Source organism: Oncorhynchus mykiss, chromosome 1 (genome assembly GCF_057628025.1).
Source record: "Oncorhynchus mykiss isolate SJ-2025 chromosome 1, ASM5762802v1, whole genome shotgun sequence".
Taxonomy (NCBI): domain Eukaryota; kingdom Metazoa; phylum Chordata; class Actinopteri; order Salmoniformes; family Salmonidae; genus Oncorhynchus; species Oncorhynchus mykiss.
In genome coordinates, this window is record NC_143022.1 from 87,259,617 (window position 1) to 87,285,940 (window position 26,324).

A 26,324-nucleotide genomic window follows, 5' to 3' on the forward strand; every position below is an offset into this window, starting at 1 on the left:
AATCAACATGGGTAGTAGAAAAGTTAGTCTACACCAGAACCATAGACACACAATGTTCTAGAGAGGGACAATATTCCACTTGTTGCAACAAAGTCATATCGACTGAAGCTGATAGGAAAAGGCCTACCACAGCGGAGAGAGTGTTTGTTTTTAAACCAGCACTAGAGCCAGACCGGTCTAGTTTGGTCATTGGGTTCAATGTTCACCTGAGGCTATGGGCTGTGTGGTGAGGAAGGTTAGTAGGCTAAATTCTAGAAATGTCGAATTATCAAGCTTTCTACCAATAACAGATTTTTTTTTACATGTATTTTAAAACTATAGTAGACATTATGCTCCATGTCTCAAATATAATAAAAACGTACTATTTATTCACTGGCCACGTTTTAGGGCTTAGGATAATGGTGTAACATCGTTTCTATGGAGATGGATGACGAGGCCACATTCAGTCATTTTTGACAAATTATTTTGTAAACCCCATGCATGGATTCAGATTTTTTTTTTTTAATCCGTGGGAGGGAATGCTGTCGGTCGAGCAACCTGTTAACCTCATCGATTACTTAGCCCGCAAATGTTTTGCTACCTAGATAAGTTAATAACGTCGTTAGCTGTTGTTGTTGTAACGTTATTGACATGGGCTGTTGATTTTATTTATTTTATTTTACCTTTATTTAACCAGGTAGGCAAGTTGAGAACAAGTTCTCATTTACAATTGCGACCTGGCCAAGATAAAGCAAAGCAGTTCGACAGATACAACGACACAGAGTTACACATGGAGTAAAACAAACATACAGTCAATAATACAGTATAAACAAGTCTATATACAATGTGAGCAAATGAGGTGAGAAGGGAGGTAAAGGCAAAAAAGGCCATGGTGGCAAGGTAAATACAATATAGCAAGTAAAACACTGGAATGGTAGTTTTGCAATGGAAGAATGTGCAAAGTAGAAATAAAAATAATGGGGTGCAAAGGAGCAAAATAAATAAATAAATTAAATACAGTTGGGAAAGAGGTAGTTGTTTGGGCTAAATTATAGGTGGGCTATGTACAGGTGCAGTAATCTGTGAGCTGCTCTGACAGTTGGTGCTTAAAGTTAGTGAGGGAGATAAGTGTTTCCAGTTTCAGAGATTTTTGTAGTTCGTTCCAGTCATTGGCAGCAGAGAACTGGAAAGAGAGGCGGCCAAAGAAAGAATTGGTTTTGGGGGTGACTAGAGAGATATACCTGCTGGAGCGTGTGCTACAGGTGGGAGATGCTATGGTGACCAGCGAGCTGAGATAAGGGGGGACTTTACCTAGCAGGGTCTTGTAGATGACATGGAGCCAGTGGGTTTGGCGACGAGTATGAAGCGAGGGCCAGCCAACGAGAGCGTACAGGTCGCAATGGTGGGTAGTATATGGGGCTTTGGTGACAAAACGTATTGCACTGTGATAGACTGCATCCAATTTGTTGAGTAGGGTATTGGAGGCTATTTTGTAAATGACATCGCCAAAGTCGAGGATTGGTAGGATGGTCAGTTTTACAAGGGTATGTTTGGCAGCATGAGTGAAGGATGCTTTGTTGCGAAATAGGAAGCCAATTCTAGATTTAACTTTGGATTGGAGATGTTTGATAAGGGTCTGGAAGGAGAGTTTACAGTCTAACCAGACACCTAAGTATTTGCAGTTGTCCACGTATTCTAAGTCAGAGCCGTCCAGAGTAGTGATGTTGGACAGGCGGGTAGGTGCAGGTAGCGATCGGTTGAAGAGCATGCATTTAGTTTTACTTGTATTTAAGAGCAATTGGAGGCCACGGAAGGAGAGTTGTATGGCATTGAAGCTTGCCTGGAGGGTTGTTAACACAGTGTCCAAAGAAGGGCCGGAAGTATACAGAATGGTGTCGTCTGCGTAGAGGTGGATCAGAGAATCACCAGCAGCAAGAGCGACCTCATTGATGTATACAGAGAAGAGAGTCGGTCCAAGAATTGAACCCTGTGGCACCCCCATAGAGACTGCCAGAGGTCCGGACAACAGACCCTCCGATTTGACACACTGAACTCTATCAGAGAAGTAGTTGGTGAACCAGGCGAGGCAATCATTTGAGAAACCAAGGCTGTTGAGTCTGCCGATGAGGATGTGGTGATTGACAGAGTCGAAAGCCTTGGCCAGATCAATGAATACGGCTGCACAGTAATGTTTCTTATCGATGGCGGTTAAGATATCGTTTAGGACCTTGAGCGTGGCTGAGGTGCACCCATGACCAGCTCTGAAACCAGATTGCATAGCAGAGAAGGTATGGTGAGATTCGAAATGGTCGGTAATCTGTTTGTTGACTTGGCTTTCGAAGACCTTAGAAAGGCATGGTAGGATAGATATAGGTCTGTAGCAGTTTGGGTCAAGAGTGTCCCCCCTTTGAAGAGGGGGATGACCGCAGCTGCTTTCCAATCTTTGGGAATCTCAGACGACACGAAAGAGAGGTTGAACAGGCTAGTAATAGGGGTGGCAACAATTTCGGCAGATAATTTTAGAAAGAAAGGGTCCAGATTGTCTAGCCCGGCTGATTTATAGGGGTCCAGATTTTGCAGCTCTTTCAGAACATCAGCTGAATGGATTTGGGAGAAGGAGAAATGGGGAAGGCTTGGGCGAGTTGCTGTTGGGGGTGCAGTGCTGTTGACAGGGGTAGGAGTAGCCAGGTGGAAAGCATGGCCAGCAGTAGAAAAATGCTTATTGAAATGTTCAATTATGGTGGAATTATCAGTGGTGACAGTGTTTCCTATCTTCAGTGCAGTGGGCAGCTGGGAGGAGGTGTTCTTATTCTCCATGGACTTTACAGTGTCCCAGAACTTTTTTGAGTTAGTGTTGCAAGAAGCAAATTTCTGCTTGAAAAAGCTAGCCTTGGCTTTTCTAACTGCCTGTGTGTAATGGTTTCTAGCTTCCCTGAACAACTGCATATCACGGGGGCTGTTCGATGCTAATGCGGAACGCCATAGGATGTTTTTGTGTTGGTTAAGGGCAGTCAGGTCTGGGGAGAACCAAGGACTATATCTGTTCCTGGTTCTAAATTTCTTGAATGGGGCATGTTTATTTAAGATGGTTAGGAAGGCATTTAAAAAAAATATCCAGGCATCCTCTACTGACGGGATGAGGTCAATATCCTTCCAGGATACCCCGGCCAGGTCGATTAGAAAGGTCTGCTCGCTGAAGTGTTTCAGGGAGCGTTTTACAGTGATGAGAGGAGGTCGTTTGACCGCTGACCCATTACGGATGCAGGCAATGAGGCAGTGATCGCTGAGATCTTGGTTGAAGACAGCAGAGGTGTATTTAGAGGGGAAGTTGGTTAGGATGATATCTATGAGGGTGCCCGTGTTTAAGGCTTTGGGGAGGTACCTGGTAGGTTCATTGATAATTTGTGTGAGATTGAGGGCATCAAGTTTAGATTGTAGGATGGCTGGGGTGTTAAGCATGTTCCAGTTTAGGTCGCCTAGCAGCACGAGCTCTGAAGATAGATGGGGGGCAATCAGTTCACATATGGTGTCCAGAGCACAGCTGGGGGCAGAGGGTGGTCTATAGCAGGCGGCAACGGTGAGAGACTTGTTTTTAGAGAGGTGGATTTTTAAAAGTAGAAGTTCAAATTGTTTGGGTACAGACCTGGATAGTAGGACAGAACTCTGCAGGCTATCTTTGCAGTAGATTGCAACACCGCCCCCTTTGGCAGTTCTATCTTGTCTGAAAATGTTGTAGTTTGGAATTAAAATGTCAGAATTTTTGGTGGTCTTCCTAAGCCAGGATTCAGACACAGCTAGAACATCCGGGTTGGCAGAGTGTGCTAAAGCAGTGAATAGAACAAACTTAGGGAGGAGGCTTCTAATGTTAACATGCATGAAACCAAGGCTATTACGGTTACAGAAGTCGTCAAAAGAGAGCGCCTGGGGAATAGGAGTGGAGCTAGGCACTGCAGGGCCGGGATTCACCTCTACATCGCCAGAGGAACATAGGAGGAGTAGAATAAGGGTGCGGCTAAAAGCAATAAGAATTGGTCGTCTAGAACGTCTGGAACAGAGAGTAAAAGGAGGTTTCTGGGGGCGATAAAATAGCATCAAGGTATAATGTACAGACAAAGGTAAGGTAGGATGTGAATACAGTGGAGGTAAACCTAGGTATTGAGTGATGAAGAGAGAGATACTGTCTCTAGAAACATCATTGAAACCAGGAGATGTCATTGCATGTGTGGGTGGTGGAACTAATAGGTTGGATAAGGTATAGTGAGCAGGACTAGAGGCTCTACAGTGAAATAAGCCAATAAACACTAACCAGAACAGCAATGGACAAGACATATTGACATTAAGGAGAGGCATGCTTAGTCAAGTGATCAAAAGGGTCCAGTGAGTGGAGAGGTTGGTTGAGGGTCACGGCGATTTAGACAGCTAGCCAGGCCATCGGTAGCAAGCTAGCATAGGATGGAGGTATGTTGTTAGCCACCTCTTGCGTTCGGTCAGTAGATTAGTGGGGTTCCGTGTGGTAGAGGGGATTAATCCAAATCACACAATAACAACAAAAATAAGAACAATAGATATAGTTATAGAGGCCCGAGAAGAAAACATAATAATAATAAAAATAAATAAATTGTCCGATTGTCTATTCAGATAGCAGCCGGTAAGACAGCTAACGGTTAGCGGGCCGCAGATGGGCGTTCAGGTAACGTCGCGACGGAGGAGCCAGCCGGATCTCCTTCAGGTAGATAACGTCGGCAGTCCAGTTGTGAAGGCCCGGTGGGGCTCCGCGTAGGCAGTAAAACGGGTCCGGATAGGTGACTGCAGCCCAGGAGTGAATGATGGAACTCAGGAGTGATTGACGGAGCTGGCTAGCACCGGAATAATTGATGTTTGCTCCGGAATCGACGAAAGCCGATTGTCACACGGATAGCAGCTAGCTAGCTGTGAGATCCGGGTATGAATGTCCAGAGAGCAGTTGAAATCCAGGGACATGGAGAGAAAAATTGGTCCGGTATGTTCCGTTCCGAGCCGCGCTGCGCCGTACAAAACTGCCGATAGATTTTCGATAGATTTTCGAGCTAAAGGATAGCTGATGACCACAAACCGTGGTTAGCCGAATACTAACGATTTGCCAGTAAAGAAGCTAACTAGCTTCTGATTAGCTTCTGGATTAGCTTCTGGGCTAGCTCCTGGCTAGCTTCTGGCTAGTTTCTGGCTAGCTTCTTGGAGTTTCTGGCTAGCTTCTTGGAGGATTACAGATCTGAGGTAAATAATACTTTTTCACATTTTGTGATAGCTTGCCTATCAGTATAAACAATTTTTCTAGTTTTACACAGTAATTATACGTTTGTAAAAGCTATGTCAGTGTATTTGTCTAACTTGGGAGATTCCCAGATACAGACTAAGGAGAACGCTTTTTCATTCCTCTGGAGTCATGAAAGCTGTAGAGAGTTGAAAACGTCTTTAAACTGCAAAATGGTCGATTGCCTCTAGGAGTCCGTGACTTCTTGCCAATAAATAGGGCTTTATGACTGATCAGTGGCCAAGCAAGCAGACCCCCTCAAGACATTGAGCGGATTGAGGATTTTTGAATTTGTTGTATATCCTCTATAAATGGGATATGCTGCAATTAGTTTAGCTACATTAGCTACATCCTCTCAGGAGGAGTCAAAGGTGAGGTTAGAGTTGTGTGTGTACAGTTACAGTAACAACTATCACCATAATTAATTTGTTTAATATTTAGGGGGGTGCCCATGTCAATACACAACATACAGCACATACAGGGGTGACCCAAATCTCTATAGGAATGCCCAGGTCCCTCTGAGAACTCCTGTGACTTGACCCCTGACCTCTGTCCTATTTGAAAAGCCTGCTGAGCCAGTCACAGAGGTTAAGACCCTGACATAAATGTTATTAATTTGCTTTTCAGGAAGAAGATTTCTGAATATTCCAAATAAAGGCAGTTCAATTGACAATCTCTACACCCATGCAACACCACTATAATGTCAGTGTCTATCCAAAGGCAATAGAAAACAGCACATCCTAATGTAATGTCATTGAATAGAAGATAATTTCAGATCCTCACATAAAAACAGAGAGGAATTAGCCTGGGCCCTGATCTGTTGTCTTGGTGTGACAATGGCCATAAGAGTTGGCAAGACAGCACAAACTGGGACCAGGCTAGCGAGGAATGGGATGAGTCAACAACAATGGCGGCATCCTGATTGGCATTTAGGCAACTGTGGGCGGTGAAGCATGTGTCGCTCCAGTAAGTGTCCAATATTTTAGTCTCTGGGTCGTACTCAGTTGTCATCAAACTGAAGAAACGGATTGAAATACCTGTAGGGAGGTACTATCTGAACTTATCCTATAAGAAATGCTCAATTTCATTTTCCATAGCACAACATTTTGAAAAAGGTTGCTACAGTGTACCCTAATGAATACAACCCTGTAGTACCCCATAACAAGGGGCCAAATCAAATCACATGTTATGTGTCACATGCGCCGAAACAACAGGTGTAGTAGACCTTATTGTGAAATGCCTACTTACAAGCCATTAACCAACAATGCAGTTAAGAAAAATAAGAGTTAAGAAAATATTTACTAAACGAAGTAAAGTTTTTTTTTTTTAAAGTAACACGATAAAATAACAATAACTAGGCTATATTCAGGGGGTACCGGTACTGAGTCAATGTGCGGGGGTGTCGGATCTTGATCTTTCACCTGTCTTGTGCTTGTCTCTACACCCCACCAGGTGTCTCCCATTTGTCCCAATTATCTCCTGGTTTGTTTATACCTGCGTTATCTGTTTGTCTTGTCCCACCGGCTTGGTTTTCTCATTTTCGAGTTTCTATAGTTGCTGTTTTCTAGTCCTCCCGGTTTTGACCATTTTGCATGACCTGACCCTGACTGCCGTTCTTTACCTTTCTGACACTGCCCTGGATTACTGACCTCTGCCTGCCATGACCCTGAGCCTGCCTGCCGTTCTTTACCTTACTGACACTGCCCTGGATTACTGACCTCTGCCTGCCGTTCTTTACCTTACTGACACTGCCCTGGATTACTGACCTCTGCCTGCCGTTCTTTACCTTACTGACACTGCCCTGGATTACTGACCTCTGCCTGCCCTTGACTTGTCGTTTTCTTTTCCCCTATTTTGTACATAGACATCTGAGATTCAAAATGTCTGCATCTGGGTCTTATCCTGAGTCCTGATAGCGGGTACACGTTAGTCTAGGTAATTGAGGTAATTTGTACATGTAGGTAGGGGTAAAGTGACTATGCATATATAATAAACAGTGAGTATCAGTAGCTTAAAAAAAAGGGGGGGGGGGGGGGGGGGGGTCAATGCAAATAGTCCAGGTAGCCATTTGATTAACTGTTCAGTAGTCTTATGGCTTGGGGGTAGAAGCTGTTTAGAAGCCTCTTGGACCTAGACGTGGCGCTCCGGTACAGCTTGCCATGCGGTAGCAGAGAGTACAGTCTATGACTAGGGTGGCTGGAGTCTTTGACAATTTTTAGGGCCTTCCTCTGACACCGCCTGGTATGGAGGTCCTGGATGGCAGGAAGCTTGATCCCAGTGATGTACTGGGCCGTATGCACTACCAACCGTTGTGTTGTCGGCAAACTTAATAATGGTGTTGGAGTCATGCTTGACCACGCAGTCGTGGGTAAACAGAAACTAGGTACGCACACCTGAGGGGCCCCCGTGTAGAGGATCAGCGTGTCAGACGTGTTGTTCGCTACCCTTACCACCTGGGGGCAGCCCATCAGGAAGTCCAGGATCAAGTTGCAGAGGGACGGAGGTGTTTAGTCCCAGGGTCCTTAGCTTAGTGATGAGCTTTGAGGGCACTATGGTGTTGAGCGCTGAGCTGTAGTTAAGGGTGTGAAAGGAAGCCCCGGAAAATTGTTAAAGACTCCAGCCACCCAAACCATAGACTGTTCGCTCTGCTTCTGCACGACAAGCTGTACATGTGCATCAAGTCTGACATCAACAGGCTCCTGAACAGCTTCTATCCCCAAGTCACAAGACTGCTAAATAGCTAACAAAATGTCCACAGGGACTATCTGAGTTGACCCTTGAATTTGTATTTTTGCACTGTCTCTATGCACACTCACAGGGCCCTACTTCATCCCCATATTATTACTTACCCTTTTGCTCTTTTGCACCCCAGTATCTCTACTTGCACATCATCATCTGCACATCTATCACTCCAGTATTAATGCTAAATTGTAATTATTTTCACCTCTAGGGCCTATTTATTGCCTACCTCCCTACTCTTCTACATTTGCACACACTGTACATAGATCTTTATTTTTTTCTTTAGTTTTGTGTTATTGACTGTACGTTTGTTTATGTGTAACTCTGTGTTGTTGTTTTTGTCGCACTGCTTTGCTTTATCTTGGCCAGGTCGCAGTTGTAAATGAGAACTTGTTCTCTCAACTGGCCTACCTGGTTAAATAAAGGTGAAATAAAAATAAATAAAACTCACAGGGCCCTACGCACACGGACACTCCAATACCAGAGTATGTGACCTGGAGCTGGAGCGGAGCTGGAGCGGAGCGCGCCCAATTTGACTGGAGCTCTGAGCAAGATTCCCAAAGGCTGGAGTGTTGGCAAGTGTGTTGGTGTAGTGTCCACAACTAAAGAATCATTGTGAAATCTGAAAAGACACATCCCGAAAGCATGATGGTGTACTTACTAGATGGAATTGCTAAAAGAAAGGAACGAGGTGGGTAGATAACTAAGTGTGTCATTGTAGCGAAGTATTTATAAACAAAAAATCTGATCTCTTAAAAAAGTTTTGTTCATTTTTGTTCTATTTATACAATAGGCCATAATTGATTTTGGCTCAATAGGCCTGGCATAGTCCCACTTTCTAGGAGCTTTCCATTTTGATTGGGTTATCTTGTCTAAAAACCTTTAGGCCTACCTATAATAATGGCTAGATGGCGCATGTAGCTGGAAGTACACACATGACCAAAAGTATGTGGACACCTGCTCATTCCAAAATCATGAGCATTAATATGGAGTTGGTCCCTCCTTTGCTGCTATAACAACCTCCACTCTTCTGGGAAGGCTTTCCACTAGATGTTGGAACATTGCTGCGGGGACTTGCTTCCATTCAGCCACAAGAGCATTAGTGAGGTCGGCACCGATATTGGCCGATTAGACCTGGCTCGCAGTCGGAGTTCCAATTCATCCCAGTACATCACTGGGGCCAGTCAATCTCTCTTCTGAGCCTAATTATCTACTCCCATCACTAGAGTAACTCATCAACACCAAAAATAACATTAGCATGTAACCAAGCTCAGGTGTAGGCCTACCTTGGTAGTAAGATTTGTTATCAGACTTATTGAGAAGTGTGTGTCTGTGTTAGGCTATGTGTGTGTATGGGCCATGTGGTGTGTATGCAGAGGGCACAGGGTTGGGTGTTTATCTGTCACTCTAGGCCTAATCGGTTAGTCTACTGAAAACATAACTGTGATATATTGTTAGGGTTGCGTCAATTCGAATCTGGAATCAGGATAAATATGACATTAAGTCACCGATTGTATACTATGTATTTTTTATTAGCTAAGCAATGGTGGTAAATGGTAAATGCCATTTTCGTATATACGGGCTCTCTGTCCCACCTCGCAGGGCAAAACAGAGAACTGACTTGTTCCTGACAAAGAAATTATAATATACTCTTGACAGAATTAATTCCTGCTTCCGAGCCGGCCTGTCAGAGTAAAGACTGGGCGTGGTTTAGACTCACCCAGCCTATCGTTGATTGTTGGCGCAGAGCTGGTCCCAGCCCCCGGGCGCTCCAGTGGTCAGTCGTTGTAGTTGTGTCGAATATACAGTTATCAGGCACCTGGCTCCTGTTATCTAACAAAATACAGTGCCTTGCGAAAGTATTCGTCCCCCTTGAACTTTGCAACCTATTTCCACATTTCAGGCTTCAAACATAAAGATATAAAACTGTATTTTTTTGTGAAGAATCAACAACAAGTGGGACACAATCATGAAGTGGAACGACATTTATTGGATATTTCAAACTTTTTTAACAGATCAAAAACTGACAAATTGGGCGTGCAAAATTATTCAGCCCCCTTAAGTTAATACTTTGTAGCGCCACCTTTTGCTGCGATTACAGCTGTAAGTCGCTTGGGGTATGTCTCTATCAGTTTTGCACATCGAAAGACTGAAATTTTTCCCCATTCCTCCTTGCAAAACAGCTCGAGCTCAGTGAGGTTGGATGGAGAGCATTTGTGAACAGCAGTTTTCAGTTCTTTCCACAGATTCTCGATTGGATTCAGGTCTGGACTTTGACTTGGCCATTCTAACACCTGGATATGTTTATTTTTGAACCATTCCATTGTAGATTTTGCTTTATGTTTTGGATCATTGTCTTGTTGGAAGACAAATCTCCGTCCCAGTCTCAGGTCTTTTGCAGACTCCATCAGGTTTTCTTCCAGAATGGTCCTGTATTTGGCTCCATCCATCTTCTCATCAATTTTAACCATCTTCCCTGTCCTTGCTGAAGAAAAGCAGGCCCAAACCATGATGCTGCCACCACCATGTTTGACAGTGGGGATGGTGTGTTCAGCTGTGTTGCTTTTACGCCAAACATAACGTTTTGCATTGTTGCCAAAAAGTTCAATTTTGGTTTCATCTGACCAGAGCACCTTCTTCCACATGTTTGGTGTGTCTCCCAGGTGGCTTGTGGCAAACTTTAAACAACACTTTTTATAGATATCTTTAAGAAATGGCTTTCTTCTTGCCACTCTTCCATAAAGGCCAGATTTGTGCAATATACGACTGATTGTTGTCCTATGGACAGAGTCTCCCACCTCAGCTGTAGATCTCTGCAGTTCATCCAGAGTGATCATGGGCCTCTTGGCTGCATCTCTGATCAGTCTTCTCCTTGTATGAGCTGAAAGTTTAGAGGGACGGCCAGGTCTTGGTAGATTTGCAGTGGTCTGATACTCCTTCCATTTCAATATTATCGCTTGCACAGTGCTCCTTGGGATGTTTAAAGCTTGGGAAATCTTTTTGTATCCAAATCCGGCTTTAAACTTCTTCACAACAGTATCTCGGACCTGCCTGGTGTGTTACTTGTTCTTCATGATGCTCTCTGCGCTTTTGACGGACCTCTGAGACTATCACAGTGCAGGTGCATTTATACGGAGACTTGATTACACACAGGTGGATTGTATTTATCATCATTAGTCATTTAGGTCAACATTGGATCATTCAGAGATCCTCACTGAACTTCTGGAGAGAGTTTGCTGCACTGAAAGTAAAGGGGCTGAATAATTTTGCACGCCCAATTTTTCAGTTTTTGATTTGTTAAAACAGTTTGAAATATCCAATAAATGTCGTTCCACTTCATGATTGTGTCCCACTTGTTGTTGATTCTTCACAAAAAAAATACAGTTTTATATCTTTATGTTTGAAGCCTGAAATGTGGCAAAAGGTCGCAAAGTTCAAGGGGGCCGAATACTTTCGCAAGGCACTGTACCATTTGTTCTCGCAACACTACGTTCTGAATGTGCCCCCCCCAACTCATTGCACAGTTCCTGTCTTCATGTTATTCTGTATTTTTCCATCATGAATGAGAAAGGCCCATGTCCCTGAAACTATTAACAATGTCTCAAGTCAGCTATGTTGCATAACACAAACATCCACACAAGCCAACAGCAGATAATATTCAATCACATATGTGGTAATGAGCTATAGTGCATAACACAGAATCCTCACAATATACAGCCAAACTGTTACTAATTGGTAAATAGTAACCCTGCTTTTTGTCCATGAACATGTCATTCTAATTACTCTGTTACCAGAATTTACTACCTCTGGTGTGTGTGTGTGTCGACACACATTCTCGGTACATTACTCCTCAGTGTATAATTTTTTTCCTCAACAATTAATCTGTCAATCTGTTTTTATTGTACAAAAATAAACTTCATTTGTGTCCAAGGTCCGTGTTATCTTGTGCGATTAGTTTCCCTGCAATGACTAATCCATTTATCTTGATCAACTGATACACCTACGCCAAATTTAGATATTTTGAACGGAGACGTCAACTGCACTCTTCTCCTTCAACACAATATTTGTGAGTATCATTCCTTTATACATTATTTTAAATATTGTTAAACATTTTGTTGCGAGCATTATTTCAATCAGCAAGCTAACGTCATCATGCAGTTAGCTACCGTTAACCTAGATAGCCAGCTAGCCCAAATGTGAAGTCTACAAAGTGAACAAGCTAACGTTGTGTCATTGTTACTACTAATTTATACTTGGCCTATTTAATGCATTAATCAAAGAATGCCAACATAGATTTAGCTAGCTAGTAAAGTTGACTTTATAATGCCACTTACCAGTCAACATGATTGTCTGTCTTTTAGTGGGTCTTAAGGTTAAGGTTACTTATCAAATAGTTGTAGCTAGCTAGTTAGCGGGGTGCGCGTCACTCGCTCTGAGTAGTAGTTGTTCCCCTTGCTCTGTCGCGATGGGTAACGATGCTTCGTGGGTGTCTGTTGTCGATGTGTGCTGAGGTTTCCTGGTTCGAGCCCAGGTTGGGGCGAGGAGAGGGACGGAAGCTATACTGTTACATAGGCAAGCTATCTATGTCAAATTGCATGGCAGTTGAACGCTGCAAAATTGTCTTGATAGGGTTTGCATGGGAAGCCACATGTAATAATTTGTGTCACTCAATTTGAAATAAGCGCTCTAAGATAAGGAATAAGAAGTTGCAGAATTCAGTTAATATTCAGATCTGTAACTAGCATACTCTCCATTTAATCTTTGTCACGATAATCGATCCTATGTTCTCACATTTTCGTTGTCAATAATAACAGTCCGTTCCTCAACTCATTGTCAATGTGTAAATCAGTATAGCTAAGCTTACAATGTAAACATTCCTTTCCACTATCTATCTATATGGAATCTAGTCAATCAGTTCATGTGCGGCTGCCAGGTAGTCTATTGGTTGTTGTTCTCATTAGGGTTCAGGCCTTTGTCCTCACTCTGGGAAGGGAAAGTCACACTGCAGTAGTTAGTCAAGACTTGTCAAGTCACAGTGAAGTGCAGAACAGAGTATTTGGGACTGAATGAGCTGAACTTGAGGGAAATGAGTGCACACCTTCAGTGGGTGATTGTTTGATAAATGAATCGATGTTTGAAAATGGAATTTTAGTATTTTTTAGAATGACCATACGTGTAGGTTTGTGTTCAGTTTGGTTTCACATATATTTCATGCATGTAGGCCTAAGCATTTGGTGGACCATTCAGACTGTCTTGTTCAGAGAAAATGGAAAATACCCGAATGATTCATATCTTGAAAAATCCACATCTAAGTAAGCCCTGACAATACAGTAACAGTATTTTGTTCATGTTCATATAGACTAATAATAATTATCCTCAATTGACTATACTGATGATTCACTGTGTACTGTCTAACATTGTATGTTAAGGCCCCTCTTGCTTATACAAGGGGAAGAAGGATTAGCCATGTAAGCTATCGTCTGAGACATTAGGGTGTGTGCGCTCAAGCTTGTGTGTGTGTGTGTGCTCAAGTGTGTGTCACACCCATAACTTTATAACCACAGTACAGTTTGACGGTCGAAAGATAAGTTACAACAAACAGAGCAGTTCATATGTTTGTTACTTAGTCACACCCATCAGTTTCCTGAGGAAATGTAATGTAGACAAACAGGTTTGCTGTAATTCATTAAACAATGCCTAAGGTCATTTCCAAAAGGACCCATGAGCACCAACATGTGAAGTTCATATGAGAATGTTAAATCTGTTGACAAATGAAAGCTAAGAGATTATATATTTGATAAATAAAAAAATTCTACCATTTTCTATCCTAAATATAAAGAATAAGCAACGGCTTTCATTTCTGGCCAAACGGATAGAAAATAAGTTAGAAAACATATACCAGAAAAAGTCTTAAAATGTTTTGGAAATAGACAGGTTGGTTGTTTAGCAACAAAACCCAACACGTGCGCAACTATGGGGCAAAACAGACTGGGTTGGTTAGATTTTTTGCAACATGTAAATTATATTTAGTCTACAATGTTTTTTGAAAACAAATACATTTGCACAATGATCCACTTGTTGTCACTCAAATACATTGTTAGTTGTTGGTAGCTAGATTCTTTTGTTGTTGCCATATTAGCATTGACATAAAATCGTTCAAAACACCTAAAAACAAGACATGGTATCAAGAACAAGCTGAAAGGAGTTACTATTCCCCACATGGGGGAATAGTAATGTAAGTAAACAACAGCTTAAATGACAGGCATGGCATTTTGTCATTGTTGCTAGCTGTCTGACCGTCCAGAACCACAACAACGCACAGACTTCTGCCCCATTGAAGCGTGATGTTGTCAGCTTACCCATCTCTGTACATCAATATGTTGAAGTAAAGACCCCTGCCAACTAATATCAACACTTATATTTCGTTTGGATAAATTATTTGCATTGTGTAAGTTTAAGAAACATTGCCCTGTGCCTTGATATTCCGTTACCAAAAACCCACTCATATTTGATATTTTCTCATTTCTCTCCCTCATGAGGGTCAATAATGAAGGTTAACAGAAATAACAAGTGAAGGTAGACCTATCAATTAGTGTTTTTACTGATATCTATTTGGTTTAACCAAATTTTTAACAGAATTAAAAAAAAAAACTAATGGAATTACTGCAATTGAATTGCTACAATGAGAAATCATAGTTGTCACATAGTTGGGTCACCTGCTTACAGCCCTTCCTTCCACTGGCATACTGTTACAGTGGGGCAAAACAAGTATTTAGTCAGTCACCAATTGTGCAAGTTCTCCCACTTAAAAATATGAAAGAGGCCTGTAATTTTCATCATAGGTACACTTCAACTATGACAGACAAAATGAGAAAAAAAATCTAGAAAATCACATTGTAGGATTTTTTATGAATTTATTTGCAAATTATGGTGGAAAATAAGTATATGGTCACCTACAAGCAAGCAAGATTTCTGGCTCTCACAGACCTGTAACTTCTTCTTTAAGAGGCTCCTCTGTCCTCCACTTGTTACCTGTATTAATGGCACCTGTTTGAACTTGTTATCAGTATAAAAGACACCTGTCCACAACCTCAAACAGTCACACTCCAAACTCCACTATGGCCAAGACCAAAGAGCTGTCAAAGGACACCAGAAACAAAATTGTAGACCTGCACCAGGCTGGGAAGACTGAATCTGCAATAGGTAAGCAGCTTGGTTTGAAGAAATCAACTGTGGGAGCAATTATTAGGAAATGGAAGACATACAAGACCACTGATAATCTCCCTCGATCTGGGGCTCCACACAAGATCTCACCCCGTGGGGTCAAAATGATCACAAGAACGGTGAGCAAAATCCCAGAACCACACGGGGGGACCTAGTGAATGACCTGAGAGCTGGGACCAAAGTAACAAAGCCTACCATCAGTAACACACTACGCCGCCAGGGACTCAAATCCTGCAGTGCCAGACGTGTCCCCCTGCTTAAGCCAGTACATGTCCAGGCCCGTCTGAAGTTTGCTAGAGAGTATTTGGATGATCCAGAAGAAGATTGGGAGAATATCAGATGAAACCAAAATATAACTATTTGGTAAAAACTCAACTCGGACAAAGAATGCTGAGTTGCATCCAAAGAACACCATACCTACTGTGAAGCATGGGGGTGGCTGGGTCTTTCAGCATGACAATGATCCCAAACACACCGCCCGGGCAACGAAGGAGTGGCTTCGTAAGAAGCATTTCAAGGTCCTGGAGTGGCCTAGCCAGTTTCCAGATCTCAACCCCATAGAAAATCTTTGGAGGGAGTTGAAAGTACGTGTTGCCCAGCAACAGCCCCAAAACATCACTGCTCTAGAGGAGATCTGCATGGAGGAATGGGCCAAAATACCAGCAACAGTGTGTGAAAATGTTTGACCTCTGTCATTGCCAATAAAGGGTATATAACAAAGTATTGAGAAACTTTTGTTATTGACCAAATACTTATTTTCCACCATAATTTGCAAATACATTAATTAAAAATCCTACAATGAGATTTTCTGGATTTTTCTTCTTCTCATTTTGTCTGTCATAGTTGAAGTGTACCAATGATGAAAATTACAGGCCTCTCATCTTTTTAAGTGGGAGAACTTGCACAATTGGTGGCTGACTAAATACTTTTTTGCCCCACTGTATATTCAACTCATAACTGTGTTTTTTTTTTTCTCAATCTTTCTGTTGTGTGGTGGTCAAAGTAAGATTGAAAACAGCCTGGACAACCCAGCCCTCTCTCTCTGCCTCTCTAGTTAATGTCACCTCTCTCATCTCTTACTGACATCTACCCAAGAGCCCCCTCTCTTTCCATTTACTGTAACCAGCATCCGTACCGACCGACATCCATGGACGTTGAAATATGGTCAGTCTGCCCTGGCCTTGGCTTCAACGTCCACATAAGTTGTTTTTGGTCCAGACCGGACCAAATTTGAAGCAATCGTAGACGTCTATGTTTCACAAGTGTGGATGGCACAGTACAGTAAAAAAGTTGAGTACAGTCCTGAACTGTGCAGAAGAATAGAGTAGAGTTTAGTACAATACACAGTACAGCACACTAGAGTTGAGTAACATATAATGTATTGAACTATAATATACTTTACTGTACTGAACTGACCCACCCAGACAATACTGACCAGAGTGAAAGTTTTACACACAGTGAAAGTGTAGTTCTTTCTTTTCTTAGTCAACAGCCCACTGTACACATTTAAACTACATGCCCCAGGCTTAGGACTGTGACAGTCATTGAATTTTGGATGACGGTAAAAGATGAGGTAAAGAGGTTAATGGAATTCGACCAGAACATCGGAAATGCCATGGAAACGCGTGTGGGAAAGATCCCGACTCCTCATTTAAGCTATTGTTTATATGTGTATTTCACACTATGTTGAGGTAAAAATCAGAGGATAATGCTTGTATGGATGTCAACTAGAGGTCGACCGATTAATCGGAATGGCCGATTAATTAGGGCTGATTTCAAGTTTTCATAACAATCGGAAATCTGTATTTTTGGACACTGATTTGGCCGATTTAAAAAAAAATGTTTTTTTGTTATTTATAATTTTTTACACCTTTAGTTACCTAGGCAAGTCAGTTAATTAAGAACACATTCTTATTTTCAATGACTGCCTAGGAACGGTGGGCCTTGTTCAGGGGCAGAATGACAGATTTTTACCTTGTCAGCTCAGGGATTCAATCTTGCAACCTTACAGTGAACTAGTCCAACGCTCTAACCACCTGCCTCTCATTGCACTCCACGAGGAGCCTGCCTGTTACACGAATGCATTAAGAAGCCAAGGTAAGTTGCTAGCTAGCAATAAACTTATCTTATAAAAAAAACAATCAATCAATCAATCATAATCACTAGTTGGTTGATGATATTACTGGTTTATCTAGCGTGTCCTTAGTTGCATATAATCGATGCAGTGCGCATTTGCGAAAAAGGACTGTCGTTGCTCCAACGTGTACCTAACCATAAACATCAATGCCTTTTCTTAAAATCAATACACAGAAGTATATATTTTTAAACCTGCATATTTAGCTAAAAGAAATCCAGGTTAGCAGGCAATATTAAGCAGATGAAATTGTGTCACGTCTCTTGTGTTCATTGCACGCAGAGTCAGGGTATATGCAACAGTTTGGGCAGCCTGGCTCGTTGCGAACTAATTTGCCAGAATTTTACGTAATTATGACATAACATTGAAGGTTGTACAATGTAACAGCAATATTTAGACTGATGGATGCCACCCGTTAGATAAAATACAGAACAGTTCCTTATTTCACTGAAAGAATAAACATTTGTTTTCAAAATTATAGTTTCCGGGTTCGACCATATTAATGACCAAAGGCTCTGTGTGTTATTATGTTATAGTTATATGTGCTTCAAGCATTGCGCTGTTTATGACTTCAAGCCTATCAACTCCCGAGATTAGGCTGGTGTAACGAATGTGAAATGGCTAGCTAGTTAGCGGGGTGTGCGATAATAGTGTTTCAAACGTCACTCGCTCTGAGACCTGGAGTAGTTGTTCCCCTTGCTCTGCAAGGGCTGCGGCTTTTGTGGAGGGATGGGTAACGATGCTTTGAGGGTGGCTGTTGTCGATGTGTTCCTGGTTCGAGCCCAGGTAGGGGTGAGGAGAGGGACGGAAGCTATGTTGTTACACTGGCAATACTAAAGTGCCTATAAGAACATCCAATAGTCAAAGGTTAATGAAATACAAATGGTATAGAGAGAAATAGTCCTATAAATACTATATTAACTACAACCTAAAACCTCTTACCTTGAAATATTAGTCTCATGTTTAAAGGAACCACCAACTTTCATATGTTCTCATGTTCTGAGCAAGGAACTTAAACGTTAGCTTTCTTACATGGCACATATTGCACTTTTACTTTCTTCTCCAACGCTTTGTTTTTGCATTATTTAAACCAAATTGAACATGTTTCATTATTGATTTTATTGATGTATTAAATTAAAATAAGTGTTCATTCAGTATTGTTGTAATTGTCATTATTACAAATACATTTTAAAATTCTTTTTAAATTGTCCGATTTAATCAGTATCGACTTTTTTTTGGTCCTCCAATAATCGGTCAATCTCTAATGTCAACCCCAATACACGTTCATGTCACCGTCACCAATTACCTGCATTACAGTTTAAAAAAAACGAATATCCACTTTGCTAGATCAGAATTGTTGAATGTGCGCCAATCCAGCATCCTTCTATCCCCGAGGCCTGCGGTCCATTGACCTCTTTACAGCATAACCGTTCAATTAGCAAAATAAAAAAGGATGCATGTTTTTCTCTGCTCCTGTCTGCACGTGCAGCCATAGAAATATAATGGGCAACCCCATTCAAGTCGTTGGCTGTGTTGGAGAGGATCAAAATCAGAATGTATCATGGTTAAATTGTGACTGACTGACTGATCTACAAATAATAATGAGTAGTTCATTATGATGCAAGGTTCTTTGTAGATCCGTAAGGCAGCAGTTATCTGTACCTTCGGCTGCAATGTCGAACAAGCCAAATGATGGCATAATGGGTGGACTGGTGGCCATTGCGAGGCGCAAAGCAGGAAGTAGAAGTTGGAATTTGTGCTGTGATTTGTTGATTCAACTTAACTGGCATTACCATAAATAAATTCCATTGCACGAGCCACATCAGTTAAAGGTGAACTCAGCAATATGATGTAGATCCAGAAAGTAAACAGCATAGTGGGTCAATTTCCGCTACAACTAAGAGGGTTGAAGCGCGAGGCTCAACTTCTCCCCCGTTTTGGTGCCCTGGCGTTCACGCTGTGACAGCGTGACGCGAACATGTGCACATGCGCAGAAACTGTGTGTGACTGTGAGAGAGCGAAGTCTTGCATCTCACTCATCTCAATATCTGCAGTGCTGCTCATGGCAATATCATTTCGCAGAGTCAACCTTTAACATTCTATATTAACATGTCAATTATTGCATCACAATACCACACAGCCATTAAGTGTACCCATCAGTTTACCATTCAACATGTCACACTTTTCAGTCAGCTGTTTGTATTTTTATAGATTTTTTGGGGGGTTAGGAAGGTTAATTTATTTTCACGATGGTCTTCATCCATAACTCACGGTTATATGGTAATTGTGCCAGCCCTACCTAGGCTGTCTCTGAAAAGATAAACAAAAACATTGTTTTTAGCCTACTGTTTGAACATCGGTCACTACTTCCTAACAGTAGTTGCATGTGCCCATGCCATCTTTCAAACGCCAGTGATTTCACGCTCACGATAAAGGCTTTTGTTTTTCTTGTCTCTTCAGAGAAAGTCTGTTTTATAAGTTCTGATGGGTTGTGTTTATACAGTCACCATGGCCCTGGCACTGGTCCAGTCCCTCTCCAGACACTCCGCTAAAGCCCTAAGGGCCAGATGGAGGCTATCTCAGACTCTGCACATCTCTTACCTGCCTCTGGGGGGTGCCATTCACAACAGCCAGCCCTCTACCAACCCTACAGCCAGACTTCCTTGTCTAAAAGCCTTTCACCTCAGCACAGCGTCATCCAGCCCTGACCCTAACAAGCCCAAATCAGGCAAGGAGCATTACATTATCTCGCTCTAGTGACACATTGCATGGAGTTTGTTATAGGCTAGTTCACTTTACTTATCTTATGGCCTATATCAGTGACCCTGACCTTTCCACCCCCTAACCCATGCCTAAGAATGTTGCCTCTCGCTAACAGTAAGGTTCCGTTATCTAACAGTACCAGAAATCATTAGACATGTACGTGTGGCATGACCGAGTAAGAAGATCGGCCCTCTTCTCTAGGCTCTGGTTCCTCTTAAAGTTTCTCCTTCCCTAAGAACAATAAATCACTCTGATAATCATGTTTGTCTATTTTTTTGGCTGCAGTGTTGTCCTCCAGCCTCGAGGTGGAGCTGTTTGAGATGGGGATGTGGTCTCTGGGTCTGGGGACCTTAGGAGTTGCCATTGTTGGAATCTTCCTGGCCAACACTGACTTGTGTCTGACCAAGGCTGCCCAGGCCTCGCTGGAGTACCTGGAGGACGCAGACCTCCGCTCCACTGGAGACGGTACGAGGGCCCTGGTTCACCTACTGGGCATGGCCGGAAAGTGCAGAAAACTGTCTATCATATTGGCACCAAACGTTCTACAGTATGACAATGACATTCTGTTTTACATTCATACTAGAATGTAGCAAGGTTAGAGCCTTTGGTGCCAACATGGCAGCTATTAAGATTTGAAATCTCAAACAGAGTTTACAGAACTCTATCTTTTGCATAGCTCTGAGCAAGGCATTTTGTGATCCATAATATGCTAATGAATATCTGCTTGCTTTTTTTCTGCGACACTCTGAAACAACGGTAGAGCGAAGCCTAATTATTATCTGGGTGATAAAAAAAAATGGTCTAGGCACACTGGTGCTCCAAGAATAGTTTTTATCCAAGTCGAACAGCAAAATATTTAGGCGCATATGCAACCAAAATTGTCACACTGCAGAGCCCAGGTACCAATGCATGACCTGTGTATATGTGTGTGTCCTGCAGATGAGAACACCATAAAGGCCAAAGCTCTGTGGGAGAAGACGGGAGCAGTAGTCATGGCTGTACGACGGCCCGGATGATTTTTGTGCAGAGAGGTGAAGTGATGTCACTGATACTATACAGTATAGTCAGCTTTTTTACTTACAGGGAAAGTTAATCCGAAATGGTCTTAATTCAAGTCTATATTCCACACCATATATTGTTGTTGTGTAGATTCCGCTGTATGCATCAGGAGAATAAACAAGACCCCACCCATCCTATTAATGAAATTGTACTAATTGTGTGTGTGTGTAGGAAGCTTCCGAGCTGTCCTCTCTGAAGACCCAGCTTGAGGATCTCGGGGTCCCTCTAGTTGCCGTGGTGAAGGAGAACATCGGCACGGAGATCCAGGACTTCCGATCACACTTCGCTGGGGACATCTATGTAGACGAGAAGGTGAGGCCCTGGGTGTTTCTCAGTATGCATACTACCGTGCTCCACACTATCATGCTACAAGTGCACCATGTTCTCTTGAGTATGTTCTTGTGAGGACGAGAATGTGGAGAATGCATAAAACGATACATTTGAGAAGCACTGGTACATTCCTACTGTATTATCTCACGCTGAATCTCCTCATTCACTGGGACCTTCTTCCAGGTCAGGACAATGGCAACAATAGGCAAAACAAGATCCACACAAAGAAAATGTTTTCCTTCACAACTATCAGCTAGGTATAAGTGAATCTGAATAATCTAGCTATCCAGCTAGTTAAACAGACAAAAATGACCGAAAACTAATGTTATGCAAGGTAGATGTAAATTTTTTTGTGGGTAGCTACCAATTCTTTGTGGCTAGCTAGCCAGTTAGCCCTATGGACTTACCCATTCAATGTACCATCTTCCAGCCAGGACAACAATGGCAAAAGTGACCAAACAAGATATACACAAAGCAACCGTTTACCTCATAAATATCAGCTATCTATATGTGCTTCGTAATAATGTAGCTAACCAGATAATGACCTAAAACAAATATTATGTTAATTCTTCGTGATTAGCTTGCCAGTTAGCCCTATGACTTATTATGGGCTTGTGATCTCTGGTACGTAGGCAGGTAAACATGCCAAAATTTAACACCGCATGTATTTATTAACGTATTAAGATAAAGTATGTTGCCTGACTACAATACTTTATGAGATGTGAATAGGCAACATTTCATTCCAAAGTCGAAGTGTATTTTCTCTCGCTTCAGCTCAAATAATGGCCACCATTGATTTCAACAAATGTTGTGTAATTTTGTTGTTGCGTCATATTTCTTTGCATACTTTCCGTTGAAGCATCGATGCACGCTTTAAAATATGTACAGTTGAAGTCGGAAGTTTACATACACTTAGGTTGGAGTCATTAAATCTCATTTTTCAACCACTCCACAAATTTCTTGTTAACAAACTGTAGTTTTGGCAAGTTGGTTAGGACATCTACTTTGTGCATGACACAATTAATTTTTCCAACAATTGTTTCCAGACAAGATTATTTCACTTATAATTCAATGTATCACAGTTCCAGTTGTGCCTTTAAACAACTTGGAAAATTCCAGAAAATGATGTCATGGCTTTAGAAGCTTCTGATAGGCTAATTGACATCATTTGAGTCAATTGGAGGTGTACCTGTGGATGAAGTTCAAGGCCTACCTTCAAATTCAGTGCCTCTTTGCTTGACATCATTGGAAAATCAAAAGAAATCAGCCAAAATTGTGGACCTCCACAAGTCTGGGTCATCCTTGGGAGCCATTTCCAAATGCCTGAAGGTACCACGTTCATCTGTACAAACAATAGTACGCAAGTATAAACACCATGGGACCACGCAGCCGTCATACCGCTCAGGAAGGAGACGTGTTCTGTCTCCTAGAGATGAACGTACTTTGGTGTGAAAAGTGCAAATCGATCCCAGAACAACAGCAAAGGACCTTGTGAAGATGCTGGAGGAAACAGGTACAAAAGTATCTATATCCACATTAAAACAAGTCCTATATCGACATAACCTGAAAGGCCACTCAGCAAGGAAGAAGCCACTGCTCCAAAAACGCCATAAAAAAGCCAGACTACGGTTTGCAACTGCACATGGAGAAATGTCCTCTGGATTGATGAAACAAACAGAACTGTTTGGCCATAATGACCATCGTTATGTTTGGAGGAAAAAGGTGGGGCTTGCAAGCCAAAGAACACCACCCCAACCGTGAAGCACAGGGGTGGCAGCATCATGTTGTGGGGGTGCTTTGCTGCAGGAGGGATTGGTGCACTAAACAAAATAAATGGCATCATGAGGAAGGGACATTATGTGGATATATTGAAGCAACATGTCAAGACATCAGTCAGGAAGTTAAAGCTTGGTCACAAATGGGTCTTCCAAATGGACAATAACCCCAAGCATACTTCCAAAGTTGTGGCAAAATGGCTTAAGGACAAGTCAAGGTATTGGAGTGGCCATCACAAAGCCCTGACTTCAATCCTGTTGAAATTTTGTGGGAAGAACTGAAAAAGTGTGTGTGAGCAAGGAGGCCCACAAACCTGACTCAGTTACACCAGCTCTGTCAGGAGGAATGGGCCAAAATTCACCCAACTTATTGTGGGAAGCTTGTGGAAGGCTACCCAAAATATTTGACCCAAGTTAAACAATTTAAAGGCAATGCTACCAAATACTAATTGAGTGTATGTAAACTTCTGACCCACTGGGAATGTGATGACAGAAATACAAGCTGAAATAAATCACTCTACTATTATTTTGACATTTCACATTCTTAAAATAAAGTGGTGATCCTAATTGACCTAATACAGGGAATCTTTACTAGGATTAAATGTCAGGAATTGTGAAAAACTGAGACATTTAAATGTATTTGGCTAATGTGTATGTAAACATCCGACTTCAACTGTACAAATGGAGTACGCATTAGAGAAGTGTCCGCCATGTTCCGTTTCGCATACTTTGATTTTGACTCCGACCTTCCATACTCCTATATGCGTGCTCGGAGCATGGTAGTATGCATTTTGAGAAACACCCCCTGACTCTCTATGGGTGCATCTCAATAGTCTATAGAAGGTGAGACGGACTTGACTATGGGTACATCTCAATAGTTTAACAAAGGCTCTCCTCTCCTAGTCTCCGTTCCTTCAACTGCACTGGCTTAAATGAACTGTGAACATGTTTGAATCGATTTCTACACAGGCCTGCTATGAAGGAGAGGAGCTGAACCATGTGTAGATATAGTATGCCTGTTGTCTGTGCCTGAGTTTTATTTTCTCTTGATTGATTGGTTTGTGTTCTTTGCAGCACCACTTCTATGGCCCACTACAGAGGAAGATGGGGGGGCTGGGCTTCATCCGTCTGGGGGTGTGGCAGAACTTTATGCGGGCCTGGAAGGCCGGTTACCATGGCAACATGTTGGGGGAGGGCTTCGTCCTGGGAGGCGTGTTTGTCATCGGCGCGGGGAACCAGGTACCCCACACACAGGGCTGTGCATCAATGGATTACGCTCAGCCACAGCTGGGAATCATTAACTGGAGCTGTTAAGGTGTCCGCATGCTTCTCAGCCGAAACAGTAACTGTTTGTGCATATACTGTGACGTTTTTGTTAATTTTTGACTTCAGCAAGGGTTTTTTCGGCTGTTCGGGCACACAATTTTTTGAGGCAAGCCAAAGCCTACTCCCCTTCGTCTGTGATTGGTCAACAGTAGGGATTCTTCAATAAAGTCTTTGTCATTCAACGAGAGACGACTCGTTTTCATTCATTTTTTTGTTGAAATACTGCACCTAAGATGTTAGGTGCGCAATTTTACATTTAACTAAGATCTCCTCTGCAATTTAAAAAAAAAATGAATGACAAGAAATCTGAGTTATCTTAGATTAATTCTGACTATTTTGAGGAACTGTAATGTATACTGGCTACGGCGTCTCAAAATTGATAAATAGTACTATTGCTGCTTTTTTTTCTCGTTTTTCAAGCAGAGGTCTATTAAAGGAGTATGCGAGCACTCTGCTGGGTGCCAGCCGAACTGAAGCATGCTGACACCTTTAGACTCCAACCGCCGACACATGTATGAGGGGAGAGACTCAACCATGATGGATCCAGTGCTGCAGATGAGACACACACACTATCTGTTATCAACTCAGTAATCAGTGGCCATGAGCAGAGACGAGGGAAGGAAGTCCTCTAGGACAATATTGATACAAACACGGTTTAACCGAAATGTATAGACCAAGAGCAGCAGCATTGTTACATTGTGTTGTGAGGTTGTCTGGTATTACGTAGGTCCCTTTTTTAAATTGTATTTTTTCCTCAGGGAATTCTTCTGGAGCACAGGGAGGAGGAGTTTGGCAACAAAGTGGAGAACCAAGATGTTTTGCAGGCTGTCAAGAGAATTGTTCCAGTGCAATAATGGTTAGTTTTGTGTTCACGAACTTAGTAGCATTAGACCAACGCTGATAGAGGCCTCTGTTTCATTCACAACATAACTTTATCCCAACAAGTGTTTGTGAGTTGTGTATGACATTTTAAACTTGAAAGGGGCATTTTTCATATCTGTAGTTCTCCTGCACCAACCTTATATGATTTATATTATTGCTAGCTCCGCCCATCAGAACAATGTGAATGCTCAGGTAAATGAGCTCCACTGCTTATAATATCCTGACCTCTTAACTCCCTGCACTCATAAGCCCATTGGAAGACGAGGTGGACCTATTTTTTTCTCTAGATGTGGAAACTCCCAAGTTGTACCAACTAGACAGTGTTCTGTAGGCTTAAGGTCTTGGTCAGGTTGTTATTGTAAAATGTGTTCTCATGACTTACCTGGTTAAATGAAGGTATTGTCAACCAGGGACCTTACTGCTTGCACTTGAACTGAGAACACTTGAACATTACTCATCTCTTGGGAGAGCGGTATATCTACAACTAGTGTGTTTACACTTTTATTGAAGTCAAACTCAACTCGAGGAATGCACGGTTCTCTGCATCTGGATTTTGTACGTAAAGTCAGTCTTGTAACGTTGCTATGTGTTATATTATATTATACCTGTGAATGAGTGTGTGTGGTCGATGTGTGTTTATTAATGAAGACCTGACTGTAAACTCGGTGACGAGGGGAGCAGGTTTGATATCCAAACACACACTGCCTCATACTCACCATGGCCAGGTTGGCAGGAAGCAGGTGTGTGAGAGACAGGGTGCAAAGCACAATAAACCCATCACACCATCCTCCTCTCTTTTCTCTGGACTTGACATTCTAGAATA

The 26,324-nt window shown here is 42.2% G+C and overlaps 1 protein-coding gene across 10 annotated transcripts; it reads left to right on the forward strand.

Moving 5' to 3' along the window:
• The first annotated feature begins 11,829 nt into the window (after positions 1 to 11,829).
• On the forward strand, positions 11,830 to 26,288 carry LOC110530965 (peroxiredoxin-like 2A). Of its 10 annotated transcripts, none has more exons than XM_021614264.3 (7): positions 11,943 to 12,074; positions 19,870 to 20,094; positions 20,415 to 20,594; positions 21,069 to 21,160; positions 21,360 to 21,500; positions 24,368 to 24,532; positions 25,040 to 26,288. In XM_021614264.3, the coding sequence occupies exons 2-7, from the start codon at positions 19,875 to 19,877 to the stop codon at positions 25,091 to 25,093; spliced, it is 852 nt and encodes a 283-aa protein (XP_021469939.2). In that variant the 5' UTR covers positions 11,943 to 12,074; positions 19,870 to 19,874; the 3' UTR covers positions 25,094 to 26,288. The 10 variants fall into 10 exon arrangements, with proteins under 10 accessions (XP_090099229.1, XP_090099231.1, XP_021469951.2 ...); XM_021614271.3 differs by having other exon boundaries at positions 25,043 to 26,288; XM_021614251.3 differs by having other exon boundaries at positions 25,378 to 26,288.
• The last annotated feature ends 36 nt before the right edge of the window (positions 26,289 to 26,324 follow it).